This window comes from Xenopus tropicalis, chromosome 9, assembly GCF_000004195.4.
Source record: "Xenopus tropicalis strain Nigerian chromosome 9, UCB_Xtro_10.0, whole genome shotgun sequence".
Taxonomy (NCBI): domain Eukaryota; kingdom Metazoa; phylum Chordata; class Amphibia; order Anura; family Pipidae; genus Xenopus; species Xenopus tropicalis.
In genome coordinates, this window is record NC_030685.2 from 14,679,674 (window position 1) to 14,706,563 (window position 26,890).

Here is a 26,890-nt window from a genome sequence, read left to right on the forward strand (position 1 = left end):
CAGACAGTGAGAGACCCTGGGGTAGCAGTAATGCAGTGCCCACATTGTGTTTAATGTCCCAGAACCCATAGCAGCATTATGGGGGGGGGGGGGCTGGGCAGGTTTATGTGCTGATTCCCGCTAGTGCAGGGCCCACATTGTGTTTAATATCCCAGAACCCATAGCAGCATTATCGGGGGGGGGGGGGCTGGGCAGGTTTATGTGCTTATTCCCGCTAGTGCAGGGCCCACATTGTGTTTAATATCCCAGAACCCATAGCAGCATTATCGGGGGGGGGGGGGGGGGGGGGGGCGGGGGCGGGGGCTGGGCAGGTTTATGTGCTTTTTCCCACTAGTGCAGGGCCCACGTTGTGTTTAATATCCCAGAACCCATAGCAGCGTTATCGGGGGGGGCGGGCTGGGCAGGTTTATGTGCTGATTCCCGCTAGTGCAGTGCCCATATTGGTTCGGGGCCCTATTGGCCTAAGGCCAGCCCTGCCGCTGCTTCTTGTTGAAGTTTCCTCCTCAGAAGTCCCTGGAATGATGGTCGCTTTTGTTGGAATCAGTGGGAAGAGCACATAGGCAGCTGCCGTTATCCTCTAGCAGTGCTGCCCCCTGGAGGAACAGAGAATCTCAGCCAACCGCAGATCTCCCTTATATATGGGAACGCCCCTTTGTTACATTGAACTATGCCATTGGTCCAACATTGATCCAATACTCTCAGTAAAAATCAGGAATCAATGTGTGGGGTCCCAGTGTTGGGTAATGTCAGACCAATAACAGGGTGGGGGGAGCCCGAGAGCCCTACTGCATTCATATATCAGAGAGCTGGGAGGGACCTACTTTGTCCCACCTTGGGCCCAGCACAGTAAGTCCAGAGAGTGCACCCTATGCCTATAGTGCAACATTATCTATACAGGTATGGGACCTGTTATCCAAAATGCTTGGGACCTGGGGTTTTCCAAATAAGGGATCTTTCCGTACCTTAAGTCTGCTAAAAATCATTCAAACATTAAATAAACCCAATAGGGCTGTTCTGCCCCCAATAAGGGGTAATTATATCTTAGTTGGGATCAAGTACAGGTAATGTTTTATTATTACAGAGAAAAGGGAATCATTTATCCATTAAATAAACCCAATAGGGCTGTTCTGTCCCCAATAAGGGGTAATTATATCTTAGTTGGGATCAAGTACAGGTACTGTTTTATTATTACAGAGAAAAGGGAATCATTTAACCATTAAATAAACCCAATAGGGCTGTTCTGCCCCAATAAGGGGTAATTATATCTTAGTTGGGATCAAGTACAGGTACTGTTTTATTATTACAGAGAAAAGGGAATCATTTAACCATTAAATAAACCCAATAGGGCTGTTCTGCCCCCAATAAGGGGTAATTATATCTTAGTTGGGATCAAGTACAGGTACTGTTTTATTATTACAGAGAAAAGGGAATCATTTAACCATTAAATAAACCCAATAGGGCTGTTCTGCCCCCAATAAGGGGTAATTATATCTTAGTTGGGATCAAGTACAGGTACTGTTTTATTATTACAGAGAAAAGGGAATCATTTAACCATTAAATAAACCCAATAGGGCTGTTCTGCCCCCAATAAGGGGTAATTATATCTTAGTTGGGATCAAGTACAGGTACTGTTTTATTATTACAGAGAAAAGGGAATCATTTAACCATTAAATAAACCCAATAGGGCTGTTCTGCCCCAATAAGGGGTAATTATATCTTAGTTGGGATCAAGTACAGGTACTGTTTTATTATTACAGAGAAAAGGGAATCATTGGAATTCATTTGAATTATTTAATTATAAGGGAGTCTATAGAAGACGGCCATCCCCTATCGGGGGATCTGGATGACAGGTCCCATACATGTGTTAGGCTTTCTTCCCCATGTTTCATGGACAAACACTCATCCAATGCCATTTCATTTTAGAAGGCCCTCACGTCGAAATATTTCTTAAATATAAAGATACTTGGACAAACAAAAGTACAAAATATGAATTTATTAATTCTGCAGAAATATAACCAGCAACAAATCTATTTACATGAAGCACAGAATATAACTGTCAAGGGGGCAACTATCCCCCCCCCCGCCCCCCTCCATCTAAAGACAATTTTACTATTATTATTATTATAGGTGGGTAGCAGTTATGTCTTGGAGCTGCTGATTGGTTGATTTATGTTTTTCACCCCCGGCCAAGCGTTGCCAGTGTTTATGCACCATAACTACTCAGCTTGGCAAGTTGTGTAAAACCATAGATACTCCTTTAGGATGGGCAGTAAAAATAATACTTTTCCTTCATTGGTTAAACTGGGGGCAAAGACCACAGAGACAGGAGGGTCCCTACAGTTGGCTGGAGTGGGGGTCTGATGTATAGTTTGGCCCTACTTTCCCTTCTTGGGCTGTCTCTGCTGGCATCCGAGTGCAAAGTTGGGGGGAGGTGGGCGGAGCATACATGGTGGGCGGAACTTGTGGGGGGCCCAATTTTTTTTTATACAGTTACACCCCTAAAATAAGTTCCATTCTATTTGAGTAAAGGGCAGTTTAGGTTTGTTCTTAATCTTCTTAGCACTTACATTTCTAACGATCTCCAGGCTGCCCCCCCCCCCCCCCCAGAGGGGTCAGGTTGATTGAAATCATAGGCCAACGAGGTGGGACATTCTACTCTATAACATGTTGCTCATGTCTACGTGTGATTTGCCTGCAGGGATACCACCGGGCACCTGGTATGAGTGGGCGGAGCCTGTGCTTTATGGGCATACGCAAATGTCATTTATAATAAACCCAGCTTTGCCCATCAAACACTATTGTGTGTTTTATACCTTTTCTTTTCAACCCAAGAGACCAGAAGATTAAACCTGCTGTACCTCCCCACCTACGACTTTCTATCGGTTTCCATTAGTGATGAGCGATTTTTTTTGCCAGGCATGGATTCACAGCGAATTTCCGCATTTCGGCATTGGCGAATTGTTTCGTGAAACTTCCGTAAAAATTTCTTGGGGAAAAATTAATTGCGCGGAATTTTTTTATTGTTGCGCGTCAAATTGGGCACGGTGGCGGCAAAAAAGGGCACAGTCGCATTAAAAAAAGGGTGCGGTCGCGTCAAAAGGGCACAGTCGTGTAAAAAAAGGGCGCTGTTGTGTGAAAAAAAGGGCGCAGTCGCGTAAAAAAAGGGCGCTGTTGCGTAAAAAAAGGGCGCTGTTGCGTGAAAAAAAGGGCGCAGTCGCGTAAAAAGGGCACGGTTGCGTAGAAAAAGGGCGCAGTCACGTAAAAAAAGGGCGCAGTCGCGTAAAAAAGGGCACATTCGCGTAAAAAAGGGCGTGGCCGTGTCCAAAAAGGGCACGATTGTCTAAAAAAAATGCGTGGACACGTAAAGAAAAGGGCGCGGTCGCGTAAAGAAAAGGGCGTGGTCGCGTAAAAAAAAGGGCAAGATTGCGTACAAAAAGTGCGCGGACGCGTTAAAAAAAGGGCATAGTCGCATAAAGAAAAGGCCCGCGATCGCGTAAAGAAAATCGCGGGCGACAAAAAGAGATGCAGGCAACAAAAAAGACGCGGACGATAAAAAAATTGGCGACAAATGCAATTCGCAAATTTTTCGGTGTTTCACGAAGTTTATGGCGAAGCAAAATGACAGATTCGCTCATCACTAGTTTCCATAGCATGGCCTGGTTGCTAGGGTAAGCTGGATCCTAGCGACCAGCTAACAGGAGACCACTTGCAAATATTCTTATACCATTCACTACAAGTTCATTTCCAGAGGAACCGCCACAGCTGATTGGTCTGAAAGAGAATGTTCTAGTTCATCTGCTGAACTCACTGATCAGGTCCCTGGTGGTTCCGTGCAGTTCGCTGTGTGCGTCGGAGCTCCAGTTCTCCAGGAGGTCACTAAAGTCGGGGGTGTTAGTGTTCAGTATACAGGCTGGAGCGGGCGTAGGCTCCTCCCAGAAGGACATGGGCAGGATTCTCCTGGTCATGGGGACTATATGAGCGTATTTCCTACATAGTCTTTGCTGCCGGCCCTCTCTGCCCCCTGCTACCTTCTTCCTGGTGAACTTGCGGAGGCCAAAGTCAAACAACTCCATCAGGGGTCCTAGTTTTTTAGGATCTTCTTTGGTGCAAATGGACTTTAACATATTCTGGTCAATGTCTCCTGGAGGAGTGAGGGGGTTAAATAAATCCTCCCTGTCGTAATTTGCATCCTGTGCCATCTTTAAGAGGTCTCGGTAGTACTCCTCCTGCCCAGAGAGCTGGGGGGCACAGTGGTCCTCATAAATGTTGCACGAATCTGGGTCTTCTTCCTTCGTCTTTGGGCCGAAGTATCGTTGGATGTCGGAGCTTATGAGCTCGGAAAACTTCAATAGCTGCAGTGTCATTTCCGTATTGAGGTCCCGGGCTCGTTGGGTGCTGGTGTTGATGCTCGGCATGGGGGTCCCCAGGTTCAACTCTTCCACCTCATCCTCCATCTCCTCGTCCTCCAGTAACAACTCTTCTTCTTCCTCCTCCTCCTCCTCCTCAGAGGATTCCTGAAAGTCCATGTGATCTTGCAGCGGCGGGTGTAGAAAGGGGATGTGGAAAGGTGGCGGGAACTTGAACTCGGATACGTTCCGGATCACACCAGTGGCCATTGCTCCAAAACTGTAACAGAAAGGGAGAAATTGATGATCATTTTAGGTGCAAAAAGGCAGAAAAAGCAAGTTCGATGAATTTTTGTAGCTTTTTATTGGCTGTCTTCTTGTACTTTTTCTAATGTTTTGATTGGCTGCAGGTTGTTCCTGTGCTCATACAGGGGCAGACACGTTGGATCTAACCTTACCCTGCTCCCTACAGGCAGTTTTTATTGCTGCTCAGTGGCCTACATGTTATATCTAACCCTGCCTGGTGTCCTACAGGTCAGTTCTAACCACAGGTTTTCTAACCCGTCCTTCTACCCTATGGGCTGTTTCTACCCCTGCTTATTGCTCTACTGTCTGGTTTTAATTGGTTTTCCCCAATTAGCAACAGGCTGTCTCTAACCTTTCTTAGGGACCAAGTGGCTGGATCTAACCTACTACTGTTACCAACAGGTTCTCTCTAGCCCTCCTTAGTGACTGTCTGCTTCTAACCACCCACAGTTGCCTACAGATTTTCTAACCCTTCCTAGTAGCCTACAGGTTTTTTCTACCCCTGCTTATTGATCTACTGACTGGTTCTAATCTCTCCCAGTGGCCTACAGGTTGTCCCTAATCCTGCTTAGCAACCTATTGGCTGGTTCTAACCTCCCCCCATTTCTTAAGGTTTTCTTACCCTGCCTGGTGGCCTAAAGCTTGTCTCTACCCCTTAGTTACCTACTGTCGGGTTCTAACCTCCCCCAGTTGCCTACTGTCTGGTTCTAACCTCCCCCAGTTGCCTACTGTCTGGTTCTAACCTCCCCCAGTTGCCTACAGGTTGTTTCTAACCTCCCCCAGTTGCCTACAGGTTGTTTCTAACCTCCCCCAGTTGCCTACAGGTTCTTTCTAACCTCCCCCAGTTGCCTACAGGTTGTTTCTAACCTCCCCCAGTTGCCTACAGGTTCTTTCTAACCTCCCCCAGTTGCCTACAGGTTGTTTCTAACCTCCCCAGTTGCCTACAGGTTGTTTCTAACCTCCCCCAGTTGCCTACAGGTTGTTTCTAACCTCCCCCAGTTGCCTACTGTCTGGTTCTAACCTCCCCAGTTGCCTACTGTCTGGTTCTAACCTCCCCCAGTTGCCTACTGTCTGGTTCTAACCTCCCCAGTTGCCTACTGCCTGGTTCTAACCTCCCCAGGTGCCTACAGTCTGGTTCTAACCTCCCCAGTTGCCTACTGTCTGGTTCTAACCTCCCCAGTTGCCTACTGTCTGGTTCTAACCTCCCCCAGTTGCCTACTGCCTGGTTCTAACCTCCCCAGGTGCCTACTGTCTGGTTCTAACCTCCCCAGGTGCCTACTGTCTGCTTCTAACCTCCCCAGTTGCCTACTGTCTGGTTCTAACCTCCCCCAGTTGCCTACTGTCTGGTTCTAACCTCCCCCAGTTGCCTACTGTCTGGTTCTAACCTCCCCCAGTTGCCTACTGTCTGGTTCTAACCTCCCCCAGTTGCCTACTGTCTGGTTCTAACCTCCCCCAGTTGCCTACTGTCTGGTTCTAACCTCCTCCAGTTGCCTACTGTCTGGTTCTAACCTCCCCCAGTTGCCTACTGTCTGGTTCTAACCTCCTCCAGTTGCCTACTGTCTGGTTCTAACCTCCCCCAGTTGCCTACTGTCTGGTTCTAACCTCCCCCAGTTGCCTACTGTCTGGTTCTAACCTCCTCCAGTTGCCTACTGTCTGGTTCTAACCTCCCCCAGTTGCCTACTGTCTGTTTCTAACCTCCCCAGTTGCCTACTGTCTGGTTCTAACCTCCCCCAGTTGCCTACTGTCTGGTTCTAACCTCCCCCAGTTGCCTACTGTCTGGTTCTAACCTCCTCCAGTTGCCTACAGGTTGTCCCAACAGAAAATTCCTGCTAAGAATCTGCAAATTTATGGTATTAATGTTTGTTTTATAAACCCAGCCCAAAATATATATTGGAACTTTGCAACTGTGACTACTAAACGCTAACAAAGCAGGGCTGGGCTGTGGTGGGTTAATGGGAGAGAGGAATAGTAGCCACAAACAGTATTAGGGTGCCCCCTGCAGGATGCACCCCCACCTCATCTGCACAACCCCCCCCCCCCCCCCCCGCAATACACAAAGCTCCGCCCCCCCAGGACAAGCTGATAATATTGTTTCAGGGAAAGACATCGGAGTGATGAATAGCCCCATGGGTGCCCCCTAACGCTGTTTGCTTAGCTGCACTCTCTCCCACTGAGCCACGGGATTCTGACTCTCATCCACATTAATCATGAAGTTTAACTTACAGAGTCTGTATAGGATTTACATTTTTTAAAGAAAATTCATTTCTAAGCAACTTTCAAGAGTCAGAACAAGCAGTGCATAAAATAGAAAGATCATTGAAAGTTGTTAGTAGCATTTTATCATTAAAAGTAGAACCGTATGGCACAGATTCATAGACAAGATTCCTAACGGCAGTCGGTGCTGGCAGTTGCTTCTCTCACTGGCCCCACTGTGTGTATGTGGGGGGGTCCTGGGTACTTTACATCTCAATGGATCCATAGAATGGAATCTGCCTGTTACTATTATAATAACCTCAATATAATTTGGTTTGATTAGATCCAAATTTTGCAACAAAAAAAGAATTAATTTTTGACTTGCAACAAAATCTGACCAGACAGTTTTGACCAGTTGACCATCTGCCCGTGTGTATAGGGAATAATTCAAAAATCATTTTGATTGAATTCTGCCCAGAATCTTATAGACTCAGACCCATTGGTAAATCTATTATATGGGCAGAATAGAATAAGTGCCATTTCTGCCTGCCAGGCGTTGTACTCTGGGATTTGTCTATAATGGCATAACTATATAACTATTAGTAGTATATCAGTATATAATGGCATAACTATATAACTATTAGTAGTATATCAGTATATAATGGCATAACTATATAACTATTAGCAGTATATCAGTATATAATGGCATAACTATATAACTATTAGTAGTATATCAGTATATAATGGCATAACTATATAACTATTAGTAGTATATCAGTATATAATGGCATAACTATATAACTATTAGCAGTATATCAGTATATAATGGCATAAGTTTATAAGTATTAGTAGTATATAAGTATAATTAGAGGTATATTAGTATATAATGGTAAAAGTATATAAGTATAATTAGTAGTATATTAGTATATAATGGCATAACTATATAACTATTAGCAGTATATAAGTATATAATGGCAAAAGTATATAAGTATTAGCAGTATATAAGTATATAAGTATTAGAAGTATATAAGTATTAATAGTATATAAGTATATAAGTATTAATAGTATATAAGTATATAAGTATTAGTAGTATATAAGTATATAAGTATTAATAGTATATAAGTATATAAGTATTAGTAGTATATAAGTATATAAGTATTAATAGTATATAAGTATATAAGTATTAATAGTATATAAGTATATAAGTATTAGTAGTATATAAGTATATAAGTATTAATAGTATATAAGTATATAAGTATTAGTAGTATATAAGTATATAAGTATTAATAGTATATAAGTATATAAGTATTAATAGTATATAAGTATTAGTAGTATATAAGTATATAAGTATTAATAGTATATAAGTATATAAGTATTAATAGTATATAAGTATATAAGTATTAGTAGTATATAAGTATATAAGTATTAATAGTATATAAGTATATAAGTATTAGTAGTATATAAGTATATAAGTATTAATAGTATATAAGTATATAAGTATTAGAAGTATATAAGTATTAATAGTATATAAGTATATAAGTATTAATAGTATATAAGTATATAAGTATTAGTAGTATATAAGTATATAAGTATTAGTAGTATATAAGTATATAAGTATTAATAGTATATAAGTATATAAGTATTAGTAGTATATAAGTATATAAGTATTAATAGTATATAAGTATATAAGTATTAATAGTATATAAGTATATAAGTATTAGTAGTATATAAGTATATAAGTATTAATAGTATATAAGTATATAAGTATTAGAAGTATATAAGTATTAATAGTATATAAGTATATAAGTATTAATAGTATATAAGTATATAAGTATTAATAGTATATAAGTATATAAGTATTAATAGTATATAAGTATATAAGTATTAATAGTATATAAGTATATAAGTATTAGTAGTATATAAGTATATAAGTATTAATAGTATATAAGTATATAAGTATTAATAGTATATAAGTATATAAGTATTAGTAGTATATAAGTATATAAGTATTAATAGTATATAAGTATATAAGTATTAGAAGTATATAAGTATTAATAGTATATAAGTATATAAGTATTAATAGTATATAAGTATATAAGTATTAATAGTATATAAGTATATAAGTATTAATAGTATATAAGTATATAAGTATTAATAGTATATAAGTATATAAGTATTAATAGTATATAAGTATATAAGTATTAATAGTATATAAGTATATAAGTATTAGTAGTATATAATGGTCTGAGGTGGCAAATCTAAGGTGAAACATTTTTTTAGAAAATTGGAATGGGTTAATACATTCTAGTGAGACTAATATTTCTTAAAAGAATTCAGCTTTATTATTTAATAACCCACAATTTGTTTCTTAAGGGACAAAGATTTTGAAAACCTTGGGCCAAATTCAAGTCACTGAGAAAACGTAACGTTTTGATTTGTGAAAACTCCTCTGTAGTTTGGAGTAAAAATTGCCAGGTAGGTTTTTGTCTCAGAACTGAATTTGTCCCATTGGCTAAAGCTGGGGCTTATTGTGGGCTAAATACACAGGGAATTCAGGGTTTCCCAAATATTCACTTGTTTGTTGTGACTGTGATTTCTAATTTATGATTAAACACTACAAAAACTATGAAAAATACAAATATAAATCGAATCAAGGGTCGGAATTCAAATTAAAGATGAAACTAAATAAAACTAAAAAAAAATTCATACAAGGAAAATCTTATCTGCAGAATTGGAAATGATTAGATTTAATTCTTTTCCTTTTTACATAGATTTTACATTGTTGAAATTCAATATCAAGGGTAGAGATACCAACTGATCTGGAAAAAAAAGGAGAATTTATCCTAGGGTTTTTCAATCAAAGTGGGAATATTGTTAATAATGTCATAAATATCAATTATAAATACATTTAAAAATGAAATTCGATTACACATGATCTTTAACTCTTTCTAGACCTAGAGGCTGTGGAACTATTATATTTACATTACAAAAATCACCTATATAATATTTTTTTCAAGATAAATGATCATACATAATAATATCATTATACTATATACATAATACATTGGGACATGATTTTTTTTTTTCCTAATAAGGGATCTTTCTGTAAATGGGATACCCATGGCTTAAGTTTACAAAAAACTTGAAAAAAAATGAGTCCAAAATATTTTTTTTTTTCCATTGGTCTCTATAGGAAATTGCTTTGATGTAATTGGGGGCTTTCTGGATCACTAGTTTCCCTATAATAAACCCTATAACTGTTATGCAGGGTTGGACTGGGGGGTGCAGGGCCCACCGGGGCTGGTTGCTTCACCTGCACCCCCTGCAGGGGGCTCCACCGTGCCCCCCCAACCCCCAGCATTGGCCCCCGACATCCAAATGGGGAATACATTGGCGGCAACAGGGATAGGGTCTGGGCCGCCAGGGGTCCAATAGGGCCTGAGCCCACCAGGTTTGACCCTGTTGTTTATTTAAATAAAATATATTTCTTTATATATACAGGCATAGGACCTGTTATCCAGAATGCTCAGGACCAAGGGTATTCCGGATAAGGGATCTTTCCGTAATTTGGATCTCCTTAAGTCTGCTAATTAATCACTAAAACACCAATTGAACCCAATAGGATGGTTTTGCATCCAATAAACATTAATTATATCTTAGTTGGGATTTTATTTTTTACAGAGAAAAAGGAAATCAATTTTAAAAATCTGAATTATTTGATTAAAATGGGGTGTATGGGCTTTCCGTAATTCGGAGCTTTCTGGATATCGGGTTTCCAGATAAGGGATCCCATACCTGTATATATATATTTTTTGTTTTTAAATTTTATATATGATTTTTAAATAATAAAAAAAAAACGTAAAAAATTAAATAAACGTTACAATTTATAAAATCATAGATACATGTATTTTAGAATTGGCTATATATATACATCATGTATTATTCAAAAAAAAAAAAATATATATATATATAGATATATATATAAATATATATACATCATGTAATATAAATGAAACATAAATATATATAGACATAATGTAATATAAATGAAATATAAATATATATATAGACATAATGTAATATAAATGATATATAAATATATATATAGACATAATGTAATATAAATGATATATATATATAGTGTTGGCAATAGAATAGGCTTACCTGAGTGCTGGCTGTGCCCCTATGTACCTGGCCGTTCTACCTGAGATAAAGTATTTATAGGGAAGGTTGGAGCTGCGAGTTGACAAATATTTGATAGTGGGATTGTAACAGGAGACTGGGCAAACAGAGGCTGAATTTGCTTTAGCGCCCGGCAACCAAAAGCCCAAGGGAAAGCCAGTAAATGGGAGCGGATGGGGAGCTGTGACTTAATGGTGCCCCTGCCAGGGGATAGTCAAGTGGCGCAACTGCAAATCCAGCTATTAAGTGCCCGGCCCAGATGCTGAAGCGCCCGCAACACTTGTACTTAGCCCCCTTATCAGCTGCCCCATCTCATGCTTAAACCTGCCCTGACAAATAGCTGGAAAATTACATTTCATGCTATTTTGACTTCTGGAGTAGGCATCTTTTAGAGCACATAATGCTTAACAAACAGTCAATATTGGTACAGACAATTGGCTAGCGATGCGGAAAAGAATATAAACTGGGCTGCGAGCCGGGGCGGCATGAAAGCCTTGGGGGGGGGGGGGGGGCGGCGCGGCGTGAAACGCGTTGGGAAAAATAAGTAAATAAATACATTCAAAATTCAATTGAATTATAATTTTATTATTTAAAGCCTCAACTATTGTTTTTTCATATTAAACACATATGTCAACTGGCAAGTAGCCTCCAGCCAGTAAAAATAGTCTTTGATACCAATGCTATTAATAGGTGTGTGGCATAGATAGATAGATAGATAGATAGATAGATAGATAGATAGATAGATAGATGGATAGACAGACAGACAGACAGGTAGGTAGGTAGATAGATAGATAGATGATTGATAGATAGATAGATAGATAGATAGATAGATGATTGATAGATAGATAGATAGATAGATAGACAGACAGACAGATAGGTAGGTAGGTAGATAGATAGATAGATGATTGATAGATAGACAGACAGACAGGTAGATAGATAGATAGATGATTGATAGATAGATAGATAGATGATTGATAGATAGATAGACAGACAGACAGATAGGTAGGTAGGTAGATAGATGATTGATAGATAGATAGACAGACAGACAGACAGACAGATAGGTAGGTAGGTAGATAGATGATTGATAGATAGATAGATAGATAGATAGATAGATAGATGATTGATAGATAGATAGATAGATGATTGATTGATAGATAGATAGATAGATAGATAGATAGATAGATAGATAGACAGACAGACAGACAGATAGGTAGGTAGGTAGGTAGATAGATGATTGATAGATAGACAGACAGACAGACAGACAGGTAGATAGATAGATAGATAGATAGATGATTGATAGATAGATGATTGATTGATAGATAGATAGATAGATAGATAGATAGATAGACAGACAGACAGACAGATAGGTAGGTAGGTAGATAGATGATTGATAGATAGATAGATAGATAGATGATTGATAGATAGACAGACAGACAGACAGGTAGATAGATAGATAGATAGATAGATAGATGATTGATAGATAGATGATTGATTGATAGATAGATAGATAGATAGACAGACAGACAGACAGATAGGTAGGTAGGTAGATAGATGATTGATAGATAGATAGATAGATAGATAGATAGACAGACAGACAGACAGACAGGTAGGTAGGTAGGTAGATAGATAGATAGATAGACAGACAGACAGACAGATAGGTAGGTAGGTAGATAGATAGATAGATGCACATGTAATGGTATGTCAGAGACACTGCTTTCAGCTATAGTTCATCATGAAACAGCTGCCTAAACCCGATGCACTGCCCGGTGTCAGTAAAAGCAAGAATGAACCTCTAAGTTCCATAAAACTATGGCACATAGGGATTCCCCTGTACTAAGCACAATTCAGCAGGAACAGCCCCCTACGTTTGCTCATAGCCTGTACAGAGAGATACCATAAAACTATGGCACATAGGGATTCCCCTGTACTAAGCACAATTCAGCAGGAACAGCCCCCTAAGTTTGCTCGTAGCCTGTACAGAGAGATACCATAAAACTATGGCAGCATAGGGATTCCCCTGTACTAAGCACAATTCAGCAGGAACAGCCCCCTAAGTTTGCTCATAGCCTGTACAGAGAGATACCATAAAACTATGGCAGCATAGGGATTCCCCTGTACTAAGCACAATTCAGCAGGAACAGCCCCCTAAGTTTGCTCATAGCCTGTACAGAGAGATACCATAAAACTATGGCAGCATAGGGATTCCCCTGTACTAAGGGGATTATTATAAGGGATAATGTACCCCCTACTGTAAATGATAAGGATATTAGCAGTCACTGAGGGGTTCTGTGCCCATATAAAGGCACAAGGCTGCAGGCTGAGTTATACAGGGAACTCTGAGTATCACTCATGTATTATAAGGGATAATGTACCCCCTACTGTAAATGATAAGGATATTAGCAGTCACTGAGGGGTTCTGTGCCCATATAAAGGCACAAGGCTGCAGGCTGAGTTATACAGGGAACTCTGAGTATCACTCATGTATTATAAGGGATAATGTACCCCCTACTGTAAATGATAAGGATATTAGCAGTCACTGAGGGGTTCTGTGACCATATAAAGGCACAAGGCTGCAGGCTGAGTTATACAGGGAACTCTGAGTATCACTCATGTATTATAAGGGATAATGTACCCCCTACTGTAAATGATAAGGATATTAGATGAGCAAGTTGAAGTCTATCTTGAGCATTAAATATCTGGGAGCCACAGTTCCCTTCATATACATTTCTACAGCTGAGACTTCCTTTGCAAAGCCAATGTGCTTCCATCACCAGTCTTGTTATAGAATGTGGAGGAGGTTCTCTGACCCCAGCGCATGTGGCATCTAATATTTCTCATAATCTGATGCTAACAGGACCAAAGCAGTTGGATTGGCGGGATGGGGGCGGGATGGGTCTCACCACATTCCAGAACTCGCTCCTGATGACTGGAAAGAAGCAAGTGAAAGTATTTACAATATCCTTATTTGACGGAGCTGGGGATACCAAAGAAAGTGAATGTCGTACTTCTTACATTATTTCTATTCATTTGTAGGAAATTTCCCCAATAATTTGCAGGAGAAATGAGGTGCAGGACAGTACCATTTGAGATGGGGGGGGGGGGTTTAGGTTAGTACCTTATTTATAGACATAATGATAACAATTAAGAATACTATTTCCCTTCCCTTATGAATTAAGCTTGGGAAGTGTAAACAGGAAACAAAGGGAAGTCTTTGCAAGTAGTGATGCCTCTCTCTCCCATTGCAGCAGTTCTGTCATGCTTTATGGTTGCCTTTATAACAAAGCACTCAGAGCGGCTCATACCTAAACCCATTGATTTCAACCATAGCTGGGTTTTGCCCATAACAGGAATAATTAGCAGACAGCGACTGAGAGAAGAACTGACTCTCATGGTGGGATTTAGCCGGGGCAAAGATGAGGGGTTCCAAAACGGCTTTCTGTTCAGGACCATGGACAGTGATGTTAAAGGGCAACTGGAACCTCAGATTTTCCTATAATGGGTGTTGCCTTTGCTGCTCTCATTTCAGGTTTAGAAAACCTAAGCAAGATGTCCCTGCCACTGAGAAGGCTATTAATGGCCCTTTTTGGCTTGTTACACAGCCATTGTCATTATGACATGCTAGAACCCTTTCTGGCTTGTAACGGGTTTATATAGCACAATAGGAGGGATATGGTAAGTCTGACTGCCCCATTGTTCTGGAGCACTAAAACATTATTTTGCCCAGTCCTGCGCTTAAGGGCAAATGCCCATACCTGGTGCACTCTTACCTTCCAGTTTGTGCCTGTATGTTACCCAACCACTTAGATTGTAAGCTCTATGGGGCAGGGACCATACCTAGTGCACTCTTACCTTCCAGTTTGTGCCTGTATGTTACCCAACCACTTAGATTGTAAGCTCTACGGGGCAGGGACCTCCTTCCTACTGTGTCTCATACCACATGGCACTTACTCCCTGTGTATTTATACTTATTTATTGTGTTTATTATAACACTTGTCCTCCCTGTGTGTAATTCTGTATATTGTAAGATTGTACAGCGCTGTGTACCCTTGTGGCACTTTATAATACATACAGACATTGTTCTTGTGCTATTGTCGCCATTTTGCCCTACTGTACCTGCTCTCCCCACCCTTATTATCTACGTTGTTTCCCTATATGTTGGTCCCAGGGCAATTCCCCCTATTTGCACCCCCTGACGACAGCGCTGTTAGAGTGGTTGGCACATCAAATGCTCAACTGGGGGGTATTAACCACTTACAGCCAATAGGGGAGTAATAGGCATGGGAAAGTCACCATTTGTTGCCCCAGCCTATTAATTCACATAAACAGAATATGAATTTATTACTTTTCTCCCTATTCTTCCCCTTGGTATGTTACATACGGTGGCTTAGAAAGTCATTGCCATTGCCGGACTGGATGATAGACAATAATAAAGGTGTGGTGTGGCTGGTCCCCATCCTACCCCGGCGGTGCAATGACACAAGCCATATGTCCAAGCATCTGCTCTGTGCAAAGCATCCCCGGCTCCCTCCCTTATCAGCCCATCCTGCGGGAGGTCACGGGAGTCTGCCTGGGTTATCCTGGTTGCCCAGAAACTTTTCAAGAATCCCAAACCTGAGTTATTGCCCCCCCCCCCCACTTTCCCATCTTCCCCTTCTCTTATTGATTTTCCTGGCAAATGAATCAATAGTGCCAATATGTCAGCACTTAAGGAGAGCGGCAATGAATTACACAAGCCATTAAGCACAGGAGCACGGCCGTCATTAGATGAACATTAGGAGAGCCATGATGGGCTTTGCCTTCAGATAACAGATAAACCAACCCTTACAGTCATTTCGGTCATTGTGTATCAAGGCAAATGTCTTCAAATGTCGGCCTCAGTTTACTAATTGAGTAAATTTGGCCTTTATTTGGTCTGTTGGAACACAGAAATAGGCTGTTGGGCATCACCATAGCCTAGCAAGATTAGGAAATATCTCCAAATTGTTTGCTCCTCCCACCAACCCATAGAGACATTAGTTAAGTTGGGGGAAATGTGATTCCTCTTTGAGGTCCCGCTCCTTTGAAATATTATTCTGAACATGAGATAGTTATGATTTTACAAACAAGGGCTTGTGTACGTGAATTGACCCCGTTCCTTAAGGTACTTGCGCCCCAAGCTGCTCCCTGCCCTCCCACGTAGTTGCCCTTGGCGCCATTGCGTCCATCCTGCCTCCCATTCTGAAATGTGCCCGAGTGCACCTGTAGTGGGTGCTCCAAGGTTCCCATAGTAGCCTGCGTTAATAGGCGGCTAAAAAAGTCCTAGGGTTGCACCCGTCCGGTTTTGGCCCAGAGAGCCCAGTTTTCAGGAGGGCTGTCCGAGTCAAAGATACCTGTCTAGATTTCCAAATTAGGAAAACTGGGCAGGACCCTCCTAGACTGACGAGGAGATCAGCGAATTGCCATTGCACATCATAGCACCTCCCCCTGTGATGTCACCTCCCTGTGATGTCAACACCCCACCCTGTGACATCACCGCAGCCCAGATTTTACATAGTAACATAGTAAGTTGGGTTGAAAAAAAGACCTACGTCCATCATGTTCAACCATAATGCCTATATATAACCTGCCTAACTGCTAGTTGATCCAGAGGAAGGCAAAAACTCCATCTGAAGCCGGACCAGTCCCTGGGGCAACTTGTACTAAGAGCTTTTGGAATAGGGAAAGTGGCCAACCCTACATGTAAGTGTCCTTTTGATATCAATTACTTCTCTGCCTTTGCAGCCACAATTACACTGGAATTATGGGGGAGGCAGTGGCAATTCTGGGGCTGCTGCCCCCTCTCTTCTGCTCCGTTGCTTGCAACCAGGGGCATTTCTGTCGCTAAGCTACTCAAGGCAGCTGAGGCCCCCCTGTGCTTAACTGGTCCAGGGGGGACCAGTTCACTAGTGTAGAGAGCACAATGATACCGGAAATTCAGCTCTTAAATTCGGCTTTTTGCCGCCCCTGGTAACTGGGCACTCACTGCCGCCAGAGGCAAGGATCTCACCTTATGGCAGGAGTGGCCCTGGGGGAGGGGCATTGCATTATGGGTAAAGAAAAATGCCAACTTGCATCTGCAATTGCATTTTCCACACTGCATAGCTTATGGGGCTTATTGTTTATTGATGCAACCAAAACGTAAAAAGAGTAAGAGGGGAAAAAAGTGAGATCTGAGTATCCCAGCGATGGGCTGATGGTGAATATCAACCCACTGTGCCAATGCCAATGCCCACTGTCAATATTCACTATAATAGGTCTGCCTTACAGCTCATTGCACTCTTTCACAGTCCGGCCCTATGGATATATGGGCTTTGGATGGTCTAAACAGGATCAGTATAAGATCCATTACATCTCAAAGCACTTTATTAATGTATTAATGTTCCTTTCATCCCAGGCTCAATGTCCCTATAATGAATGGTCTGTTCTGATTGGCCAGTATAGCACAAAGTGAGAGTTTATATATCCCATGCATCCAGTGCAACCAACTGGGTGTTCTGTCTGCAGCCATGAGTTTGTTGGCCCAAAACACCTCCTCTTATTGGTCAATATATTATTTGTTTCATTCATTAAGACCTTCTGTAACCCTTTGACCCTTTTGTGCCGTGCCCATATCTGCCCCCCACCCCACACACATTGGTATCAGTGGAAGCAAAAATATCTGCTGTCATTGTTTATCCACTGGGATTGCTGTCCCCATTCTCACTGTCCCCATTAATCACAGTTATCTCCATGCTCCTATCTGCCCTGAGATTACTTATCCCCCTCCTTTATTCCTTGTTATATTTCTTTGCTTTGCCACAACCCCACCCCCCCCAAGTTGCTGCACCATTAATCATGCCTGGGCCACTATAAGCCCCTGGGCTTCCTTAGACATAAGACCTTGGCTTGCTGTGCTGTTAAAGCCATACAAAAATAAGGATTTGGGGCCCCCATTACATTGCAATCCCCCAACCCCAGCATTGGTATCCAATGAAGTAGGGAGGAGGATGCAGTGCGCAGGCCCTTTCCAGCCCCCTTTCCCCCATCCGCTGTATTTGTGGGGTCTTCTGTACGCTAGTACCCCTGACCTTGAAACATGAATGATCCATCAGAACAATGGGCCTGAGTAGTTTTGTGTTCATAATTAAACTGGCTTTCATATGATTTTCGGACCTTGTGTGGGTTTTGAATTATCGTCCTGACAATTTTCGTGCCATAATCAATATCCGTTTGGTGTAAAGACAAACTAAAACCTCAACATGTAAGGCCAGCTTTAGCCAATGGGTATCCAGCAGCAGCTGGGCAGGACTCAGGAGGGATTTGCTGCCATCGTGTGGCCACAGAGGAAAGCGAATGTAATAAAATAAAGGAAAAAGCACACTTGTTTTCTTCTGCTCTGATATGAAGCAATGCCTGCACTACCTCTTTAATATATGTAATACAATCACATTTGCTGGTGGGGAGGTGTTTGGGCCTCTGTGTGCTTGAAATGCCAGGGCCTATTTTGTATCCCAGTCTGGGACTGGACCCCCCTCAGTTTAATATCTCTGCCCCTTTTGCTCCTGTATAGCAATATATTATTATATTATGCCCCCCCCCCCCAATCAGTCATCGTTCTCATTCTCCACCTCCAGTACAGCCACCTCTGCCATTCCCCCAAATACAGCCGCCTCTGCCATTCCCCCAAATACAGCCGCCTCTGCCATTCCCCCAAATACAGCCGCCTCTGCCATTCCCCCAAATACAGCCGCCTCTGCCATTCCCCCAAATACAGCCGCCTCTGCCATTCCCCCAAATACAGCCGCCTCTGCATTTCCCCCAAATACAACCGCCTCTGCCATTCCCCCAAATACAGCCGCCTCTGCCATTCCCCCAAATACAGCCGCCTCTGCCATTCCCCCAAATACAGCCGCCTCTGCCATTCCCCCAAATACAGCCGCCTCTGCCATTCCCCCAAATACAGCCGCCTCTGCCATTCCCCCAAATACAGCCGCCTCTGCCATTCCCCCAAATACAGCCGCCTCTGCCATTCCCCCAAATACAGCCGCCTCTGCCATTCCCCCAAATACAGCCGCCTCTGCCATTCCCCAAATACAGCCGTCAATACAGCCGTCTCTGCCATTCCCCCAAATACAGCCGTCTCTGCCATTCCCCCAAATACAGCCATCTCTGCCATTCCCCCAAATACAGCCATGTCTGCCATTCCCCCAAATACAGCCGTCTCTGCCATTCCCCCAAATACAGCCGTCTCTGCCATTCCCCCAAATACAGCCGTCTCTGCCATTCCCCCAAATACAGCCGTCTCTGCCATTCCCCCAAATACAGCCGTCTCTGCCATTCCCCCAAATACAGCCGCCTCTGCCATTCCCCCAAATACAGCCGCCTCTGCCATTCCCCCAAATACAGCCGCCTCTGCCATTCCCCCAAATACAGCCGTCTCTGCCATTCCCCCAAATACAGCCGTCTCTGCCATTCCCCCAAATACAGCCGTCTCTGCCATTCCCCCAAATACAGCCGTCTCTGCCATTCCCCCAAATACAGCCGTCTCTGCCATTCCCCCAAATACAGCCGTCTCTGCCATTCCCCCAAATACAGCCGTCTCTGCCATTCCCCCAAATACAGCCGTCTCTGCCATTCCCCCAAATACAGCCGTCTCTGCCATTCCCCCAAATACAGCCGTCTCTGCCATTCCCCCAAATACAGCCGTCTCTGCCATTACCCCAAATACAGCCGTCTCTGCCATTACCCCAAATACAGCCGTCTCTGCCATTCCCCCAAATACAGCCGTCTCTGCCATTCCCCCAAATACAGCCACCTCTGCCATTACCCCAAATACAGCCGTCTCTGCCATTCCCCCAAATACAGCCATCTCTGCCATTCCCCCAAATACAGCCATCTCTGCCATTCCCCCAAATACAGCCACCTCTACCATTTCCCCAAATACAGCCACCTCTGCCATTCCCCCAAATACAGCCACCTCTGCCATTCCCCCAAATACAGCCATCTCTGCCATTCCCCAAAATACAGCCACCTCTGCCATTCCCCCAAATACAGCCATCTCTGCCATTCCCCCAAATACAGCCATCTCTGCCATTCCCCCAAATACAGCCGTCTCTGCCATTCCCCCAAATACAGCCACCTCTGCCATTCCCCCACATACAGCCATCTCTGCCATTCCCCCAAATACAGCCATCTCTGCCATTCCCCCAAATACAGCCGCCTCTGCCATTCCCCCAAATACAGCCGCCTCTGCCATTCCCCCAAATACAGCCGCCTCTGCCATTCCCCCAAATACAGCCACCTCTGCCATTCCCCCAAATACAGCCACGTCTGCCATTCCCCCAAATACAGCCGCCTCTGCCATTCCCCCAAATACAGCCGCCTCTGCCATGTTTTCCTGTTACAGCCATCTCTGCCATTCCCCCAAATACAGCCACCTCTGCCATTACCCCAAATACAACCGTCTCTGCCATTCCCCCAAATACAGCCACCTCTGCCATTCCCCCAAATACAGCCATCTCTGCCATTCCCCCAAATACAGCCACCTCTGCCATTCCCCCAAATACAGCCGTCTCTGCCATTCCCCCAAATACAGCCACCTCTGCCATTCCCCCAAATACAGCCATCTCTGCCATTCCCCCAAATACAGCCACCTCTACCATTTCCCCAAATACAGCCACCTCTGCCATTCCCCCAAATACAGCCATCTCTGCCATTCCCCCAAATACAGCCACCTCTACCATTCCCCCAAATACAGCCATCTCTGCCATTCCCCCAAATACAGCCGTCTCTGCCATTCCCCCAAATACAGCCGTCTCTGCCATTCCCCCAAATACAGCCACCTCTGCCATTCCCCCAAATACAGCCACCTCTGCCATTCCCCCAAATACAGCCATCTCTGCCATTCCCCCAAATACAGCCACCTCTGCCATGTTTTCCTGTTACAGCCATCTCTGCCATTCCCCCAAATACAGCCATCTCTGCCATTCCCCCAAATACAGCCATCTCTGCCATTCCCCCAAATACAGCCATCTCTGCCATTCCCCCAAATACAGCCATCTCTGCCATTCCCCCAAATACAGCCACCTCTGCCATTCCCCCAAATACAGCCATCTCTGCCATTCCCCCAAATACAGCCATCTCTGCCATTCCCCCAAATACAGCCATCTCTGCCATTCCCCCAAATACAGCCACCTCTGCCATTCCCCCAAATACAGCCATCTCTGCCATTCCCCCAAATACAGCCATCTCTGCCATTCCCCCAAATACAGCCGTCTCTGCCATTCCCCCAAATACAGCCATCTCTGCCATTCCCCCAAATACAGCCACCTCTGCCATTCCCCCAAATACAGCCATCTCTGCCATTCCCCCAAATACAGCCACCTCTGCCATGTTTTCCTGTTACAGCCATCTCTGCCATTCCCCCAAATACAGCCATCTCTGCCATTCCCCCAAATACAGCCATCTCTGCCATTCCCCCAAATACAGCCACCTCTGCCATGTTTTCCTGTTACAGCCATCTCTGCCATTCCCCCAAATACAGCCATCTCTGCCATTCCCCCAAATACAGCTATCTCTGCCATTCCCCCAAATACAGCCATCTCTGCCATTCCCCCAAATACAGCCATCTCTGCCATTCCCCCAAATACAGCCACCTCTGCCATTCCCCCAAATACAGCCATCTCTGCCATTCCCCCAAATACAGCCATCTCTGCCATTCCCCCAAATACAGCCATCTCTGCCATTCCCCCAAATACAGCCGTCTCTGCCATTCCCCCAAATACAGCCATCTCTGCCATTCCCCCAAATACAGCCATCTCTGCCATTCCCCCAAATACAGCCGTCTCTGCCATTCCCCCAAATACAGCCACCTCTGCCATTCCCCCAAATACAGCCACCTCTGCCATTCCCCCAAATACAGCCATCTCTGCCATTCCCCCAAATACAGCCATCTCTGCCATTCCCCCAAATACAGCCACCTCTACCATTCCCCCAAATACAGCCATCTCTGCCATTCCCCCAAATACAGCCACCTCTGCCATGTTTTCCTGTTACAGCCATCTCTGCCATTCCCCCAAATACAGCCATCTCTGCCATTCCCCCAAATACAGCCATCTCTGCCATTCCCCCAAATACAGCCACCTCTGCCATTCCCCCAAATACAGCCATCTCTGCCATTCCCCCAAATACAGCCATCTCTGCCATTCCCCCAAATACAGCCATCTCTGCCATTACCCCAAATACAGCCACCTCTGCCATTACCCCAAATACAACCATCTCTGCCATTCCCCCAAATACAGCCGTCTCTGCCATTCCCCCAAATACAGCCGTCTCTGCCATTCCCCCAAATACAGCCACCTCTACCATTTCCCCAAATACAGCCACCTCTGCCATTCCCCCAAATACAGCCATCTCTGCCATTCCCCCAAATACAGCCACCTCTGCCATTCCCCCAAATACAGCCGCCTCTGCCATTCCCCCAAATACAGCCATCTCTGCCATTCCCCCAAATACAGCCACCTCTGCCATGTTTTCCTGTTACAGCCATCTCTGCCATTCCCCCAAATACAGCCATCTCTGCCATTCCCCCAAATACAGCTATCTCTGCCATTCCCCCAAATACAGCCATCTCTGCCATTCCCCCAAATACAGCCACCTCTGCCATGTTTTCCTGTTACAGCCATCTCTGCCATTCCCCCAAATACAGCCATCTCTGCCATTCCCCCAAATACAGCCGCCTCTGCCATTCCCCCAAATACAGCCGCCTCTGCCATTCCCCCAAATACAGCCACCTCTGCCATGTTTTCCTGTTACAGCCATCTCTGCCATTCCCCCAAATACAGCCATCTCTGCCATTCCCCCAAATACAGCCACCTCTGCCATTCCCCCAAATACAGCCACCTCTGCCATTCCCCCAAATACAGCCATCTCTGCCATTCCCCCAAATACAGCCACCTCTGCCATGTTTTCCTGTTACAGCCATCTCTGCCATTCCCCCAAATACAGCCATCTCTGCCATTCCCCCAAATACAGCCATCTCTGCCATTCCCCCAAATACAGCCACCTCTGCCATGTTTTCCTGTTACAGCCATCTCTGCCATTCCCCCAAATACAGCCATCTCTGCCATTCCCCCAAATACAGCCGTCTCTGCCATTCCCCCAAATACAGCCATCTCTGCCATTCCCCCAAATACAGCCGTCTCTGCCATTCCCCCAAATACAGCCATCTCTGCCATTCCCCCAAATACAGCCATCTCTGCCATTCCCCCAAATACAGCTATCTCTGCCATTCCCCCAAATACAGCCATCTCTGCCATTCCCCCAAATACAGCCATCTCTGCCATTCCCCCAAATACAGCCGCCTCTGCCATTCCCCCAAATACAGCCACATCTGCCATTCCCCCAAATACAGCCATCTCTGCCATTCCCCCAAATACAGCCATCTCTGCCATTCCCCCAAATACAGCCACATCTGCCATTCCCCCAAATACAGCCACCTCTGCCATTCCCCCAAATACAGCCATCTCTGCCATTCCCCCAAATACAGCCATCTCTGCCATTCCCCCAAATACAGCCATCTCTGCCATTCCCCCAAATACAGCCACCTCTACCATTTCCCCAAATACAGCCGCCTCTGCCATTCCCCCAAATACAGCCACCTCTGCCATTACCCCAAATACAACCATCTCTGCCATTCCCCCAAATACAGCCGTCTCTGCCATTCCCCCAAATACAGCCATCTCTGCCATTCCCCCAAATACAGCCACCTCTACCATTTCCCCAAATACAGCCACCTCTGCCATTCCCCCAAATACAGCCATCTCTGCCATTCCCCCAAATACAGCCACCTCTACCATTTCCCCAAATACAGCCACCTCTGCCATTCCCCCAAATACAGCCACCTCTGCCATGTTTTCCTGTTACAGCCATCTCTGCCATTCCCCAAATACAGCCACCTCTGCCATTCCCCCAAATACAGCCATCTCTGCCATTCCCCCAAATACAGCCATCTCTGCCATTCCCCCAAATACAGCCATCTCTGCCATTCCCCCAAATACAGCCATCTCTGCCATTCCCCCAAATACAGCCACCTCTGCCATGTTTTCCTGTTACAGCCATCTCTGCCATTCCCCCAAATACAGCCATCTCTGCCATTCCCCCAAATACAGCCACCTCTGCCATTCCCCCAAATACAGCCACCTCTGCCATTCCCCCAAATACAGCCATCTCTGCCATTCCCCCAAATACAGCCATCTCTGCCATTCCCCCAAATACAGCCATCTCTGCCATTCCCCCAAATACAGCCATCTCTGCCATTCCCCCAAATACAGCCACCTCTGCCATGTTTTCCTGTTACAGCCATCTCTGCCATTCCCCCAAATACAGCCACCTCTGCCATTCCCCCAAATACAGCCATCTCTGCCATTCCCCCAAATACAGCCATCTCTGCCATTCCCCCAAATACAGCCATCTCTGCCATTCCCCCAAATACAGCCATCTCTGCCATTCCCCCAAATACAGCCATCTCTGCCATTCCCCCAAATACAGCCACCTCTGCCATGTTTTCCTGTTACAGCCATCTCTGCCATTCCCCCAAATACAGCCGTCTCTGCCATTCCCCCAAATACAGCCACCTCTGCCATTCCCCCAAATACAGCCACCTCTGCCATTCCCCCAAATACAGCCATCTCTGCCATTCCCCCAAATACAGCCACCTCTGCCATGTTTTCCTGTTACAGCCATCTCTGCCATTCCCCCAAATACAGCCATCTCTGCCATTCCCCCAAATACAGCTATCTCTGCCATTCCCCCAAATACAGCCATCTCTGCCATTCCCCCAAATACAGCCATCTCTGCCATTCCCCCAAATACAGCCACCTCTGCCATTCCCCCAAATACAGCCATCTCTGCCATTCCCCCAAATACAGCCATCTCTGCCATTCCCCCAAATACAGCCATCTCTGCCATTCCCCCAAATACAGCCATCTCTGCCATTCCCCCAAATACAGCCGTCCTCTGCCATTCCCCCAAATACAGCCACCTCTGCCATTCCCCCAAATACAGCCATCTCTGCCATTGCCCCCAAATACAGCTATCTCTGCCATTCCCCCAAATACAGCCATCTCTGCCATTCCCCCAAATACAGCCATCTCTGCCATTCCCCCAAATACAGCCACCTCTGCCATTCCCCCAAATACAGCCATCTCTGCCATTCCCCCAAATACAGCCATCTCTGCCATTCCCCCAAATACAGCCACCTCTGCCATGTTTTCCTGTTACAGCCATCTCTGCCATTCCCCCAAATACAGCCATCTCTGCCATTCCCCCAAATACAGCCATCTCTGCCATGTTTTCCTGTTACAGCCATCTCTGCCATTCCCCCAAATACAGCCATCTCTGCCATTCCCCCAAATACAGCCATCTCTGCCATTCCCCCAAATACAGCTATCTCTGCCATTCCCCAAATACAGCCATCTCTGCCATTCCCCCAAATACAGCCATCTCTGCCATTCCCCCAAATACAGCCACCTCTGCCATTCCCCCAAATACAGCCATCTCTGCCATTCCCCCAAATACAGCCATCTCTGCCATTCCCCCAAATACAGCCATCTCTGCCATTCCCCCAAATACAGCCATCTCTGCCATTCCCCCAAATACAGCCATCTCTGCCATTCCCCCAAATACAGCCGTCTCTGCCATTCCCCCAAATACAGCCGTCTCTGCCATTCCCCCCAAATACAGCCATCTCTGCCATTCCCCCAAATACAGCCATCTCTGCCATTCCCCCAAATACAGCCATCTCTGCCATTCCCCCAAATACAGCCACCTCTGCCATTCCCCCAAATACAGCCACCTCTGCCATTCCCCCAAATACAGCCACCTCTGCCATTCCCCCAAATACAGCCATCTCTGCCATTCCCCCAAATACAGCCATCTCTGCCATTCCCCCAAATACAGCCGTCTCTGCCATTCCCCCAAATACAGCCACCTCTGCCATTCCCCCAAATACAGCCACCTCTGCCATTCCCCCAAATACAGCCATCTCTGCCATGTTTTCATGTTACAGCAATCTGTGAGCCACAATGAGTGGGACCGGTGGCCCAATGCCAGCACATCAACAAATAAAATGGTGGTGCCTGAAAATCCCCTCTACTCTGGGCACTGTTCTCTGAAATCTATCATAGTCTTTGTATTTCTGCCAACCCTTTGCCTCCCAGCTTTTTGCCATCAAACATCATTATTTCCTGGGCCAGTAACAAACTGTGGCAACTCCACTAAGAAACCAGTATTGTCTTTCTAAAGGGAAACTTCACATTGTAAGTAACTGATGGATTTATTTGCTAATACAATTTGCAACTGGTCTTTTCCATACCTGCATTTTCTCTTTACCTTTCCTCGCTCCATAATGATATTTTGTACGAGGGACTCTGACCCCGGCAACTAGAAAAACAAGAAACTGTGTCACAGATAAACCTTAAGGTTTCTTTTTAATCATGAAAACGAACTTATTTCATATCCTCCCCTGAGGCGGGCTAGCGCTGCATTGGGTGGGGGTTACTGGAAATAGTCCCAATATATAACTGGGCATAGACAGGCCAGGTGTTACTAAAATATTCCATTTGCAAACAAAATGTTTCTTTTTTTATACACAGGTCTCTCTTGTAAACTGCTCTGCCCATTATGCAAAGCCTGGTTGTTAATGTCAGGGACCCTAGCAACTCCATGGCTACTGATACTGTAACAAAAAGTTAAAAACAGCAAAATCACAAAATAAAATCACATTTCAAATTGATTTAAAAGTCTCTGTAAAGACAAAAGTCCATTGCCCAAAGGCAGGGAACTCTGATTCCAATTAGCCGCTCCGA

General features: G+C 44.6%; 1 protein-coding gene across 2 annotated transcripts; it reads right to left on the bottom strand.

The window, feature by feature from the left end:
- Positions 1-3,601: 3,601 nt before the first annotated feature.
- LOC100492299 (protein PERCC1) lies at positions 3,602-26,852 on the bottom strand. Of its 2 annotated transcripts, none has more exons than XM_031892890.1 (2): positions 26,398-26,852; positions 3,602-4,626 (listed from the first exon to the last, which is right to left on the bottom strand). In XM_031892890.1, exons 1-2 carry the CDS (start codon positions 26,427-26,429, stop codon positions 3,792-3,794), a joined length of 867 nt encoding a protein of 288 aa, XP_031748750.1. In that variant the 5' UTR covers positions 26,430-26,852; the 3' UTR covers positions 3,602-3,791. The 2 variants fall into 2 exon arrangements, with proteins under 2 accessions (XP_031748750.1, XP_004918166.2); XM_004918109.4 differs by lacking the exon at positions 26,398-26,852 and adding an exon at positions 11,010-11,332.
- Between the last annotated feature and the right edge of the window lie 38 nt (positions 26,853-26,890).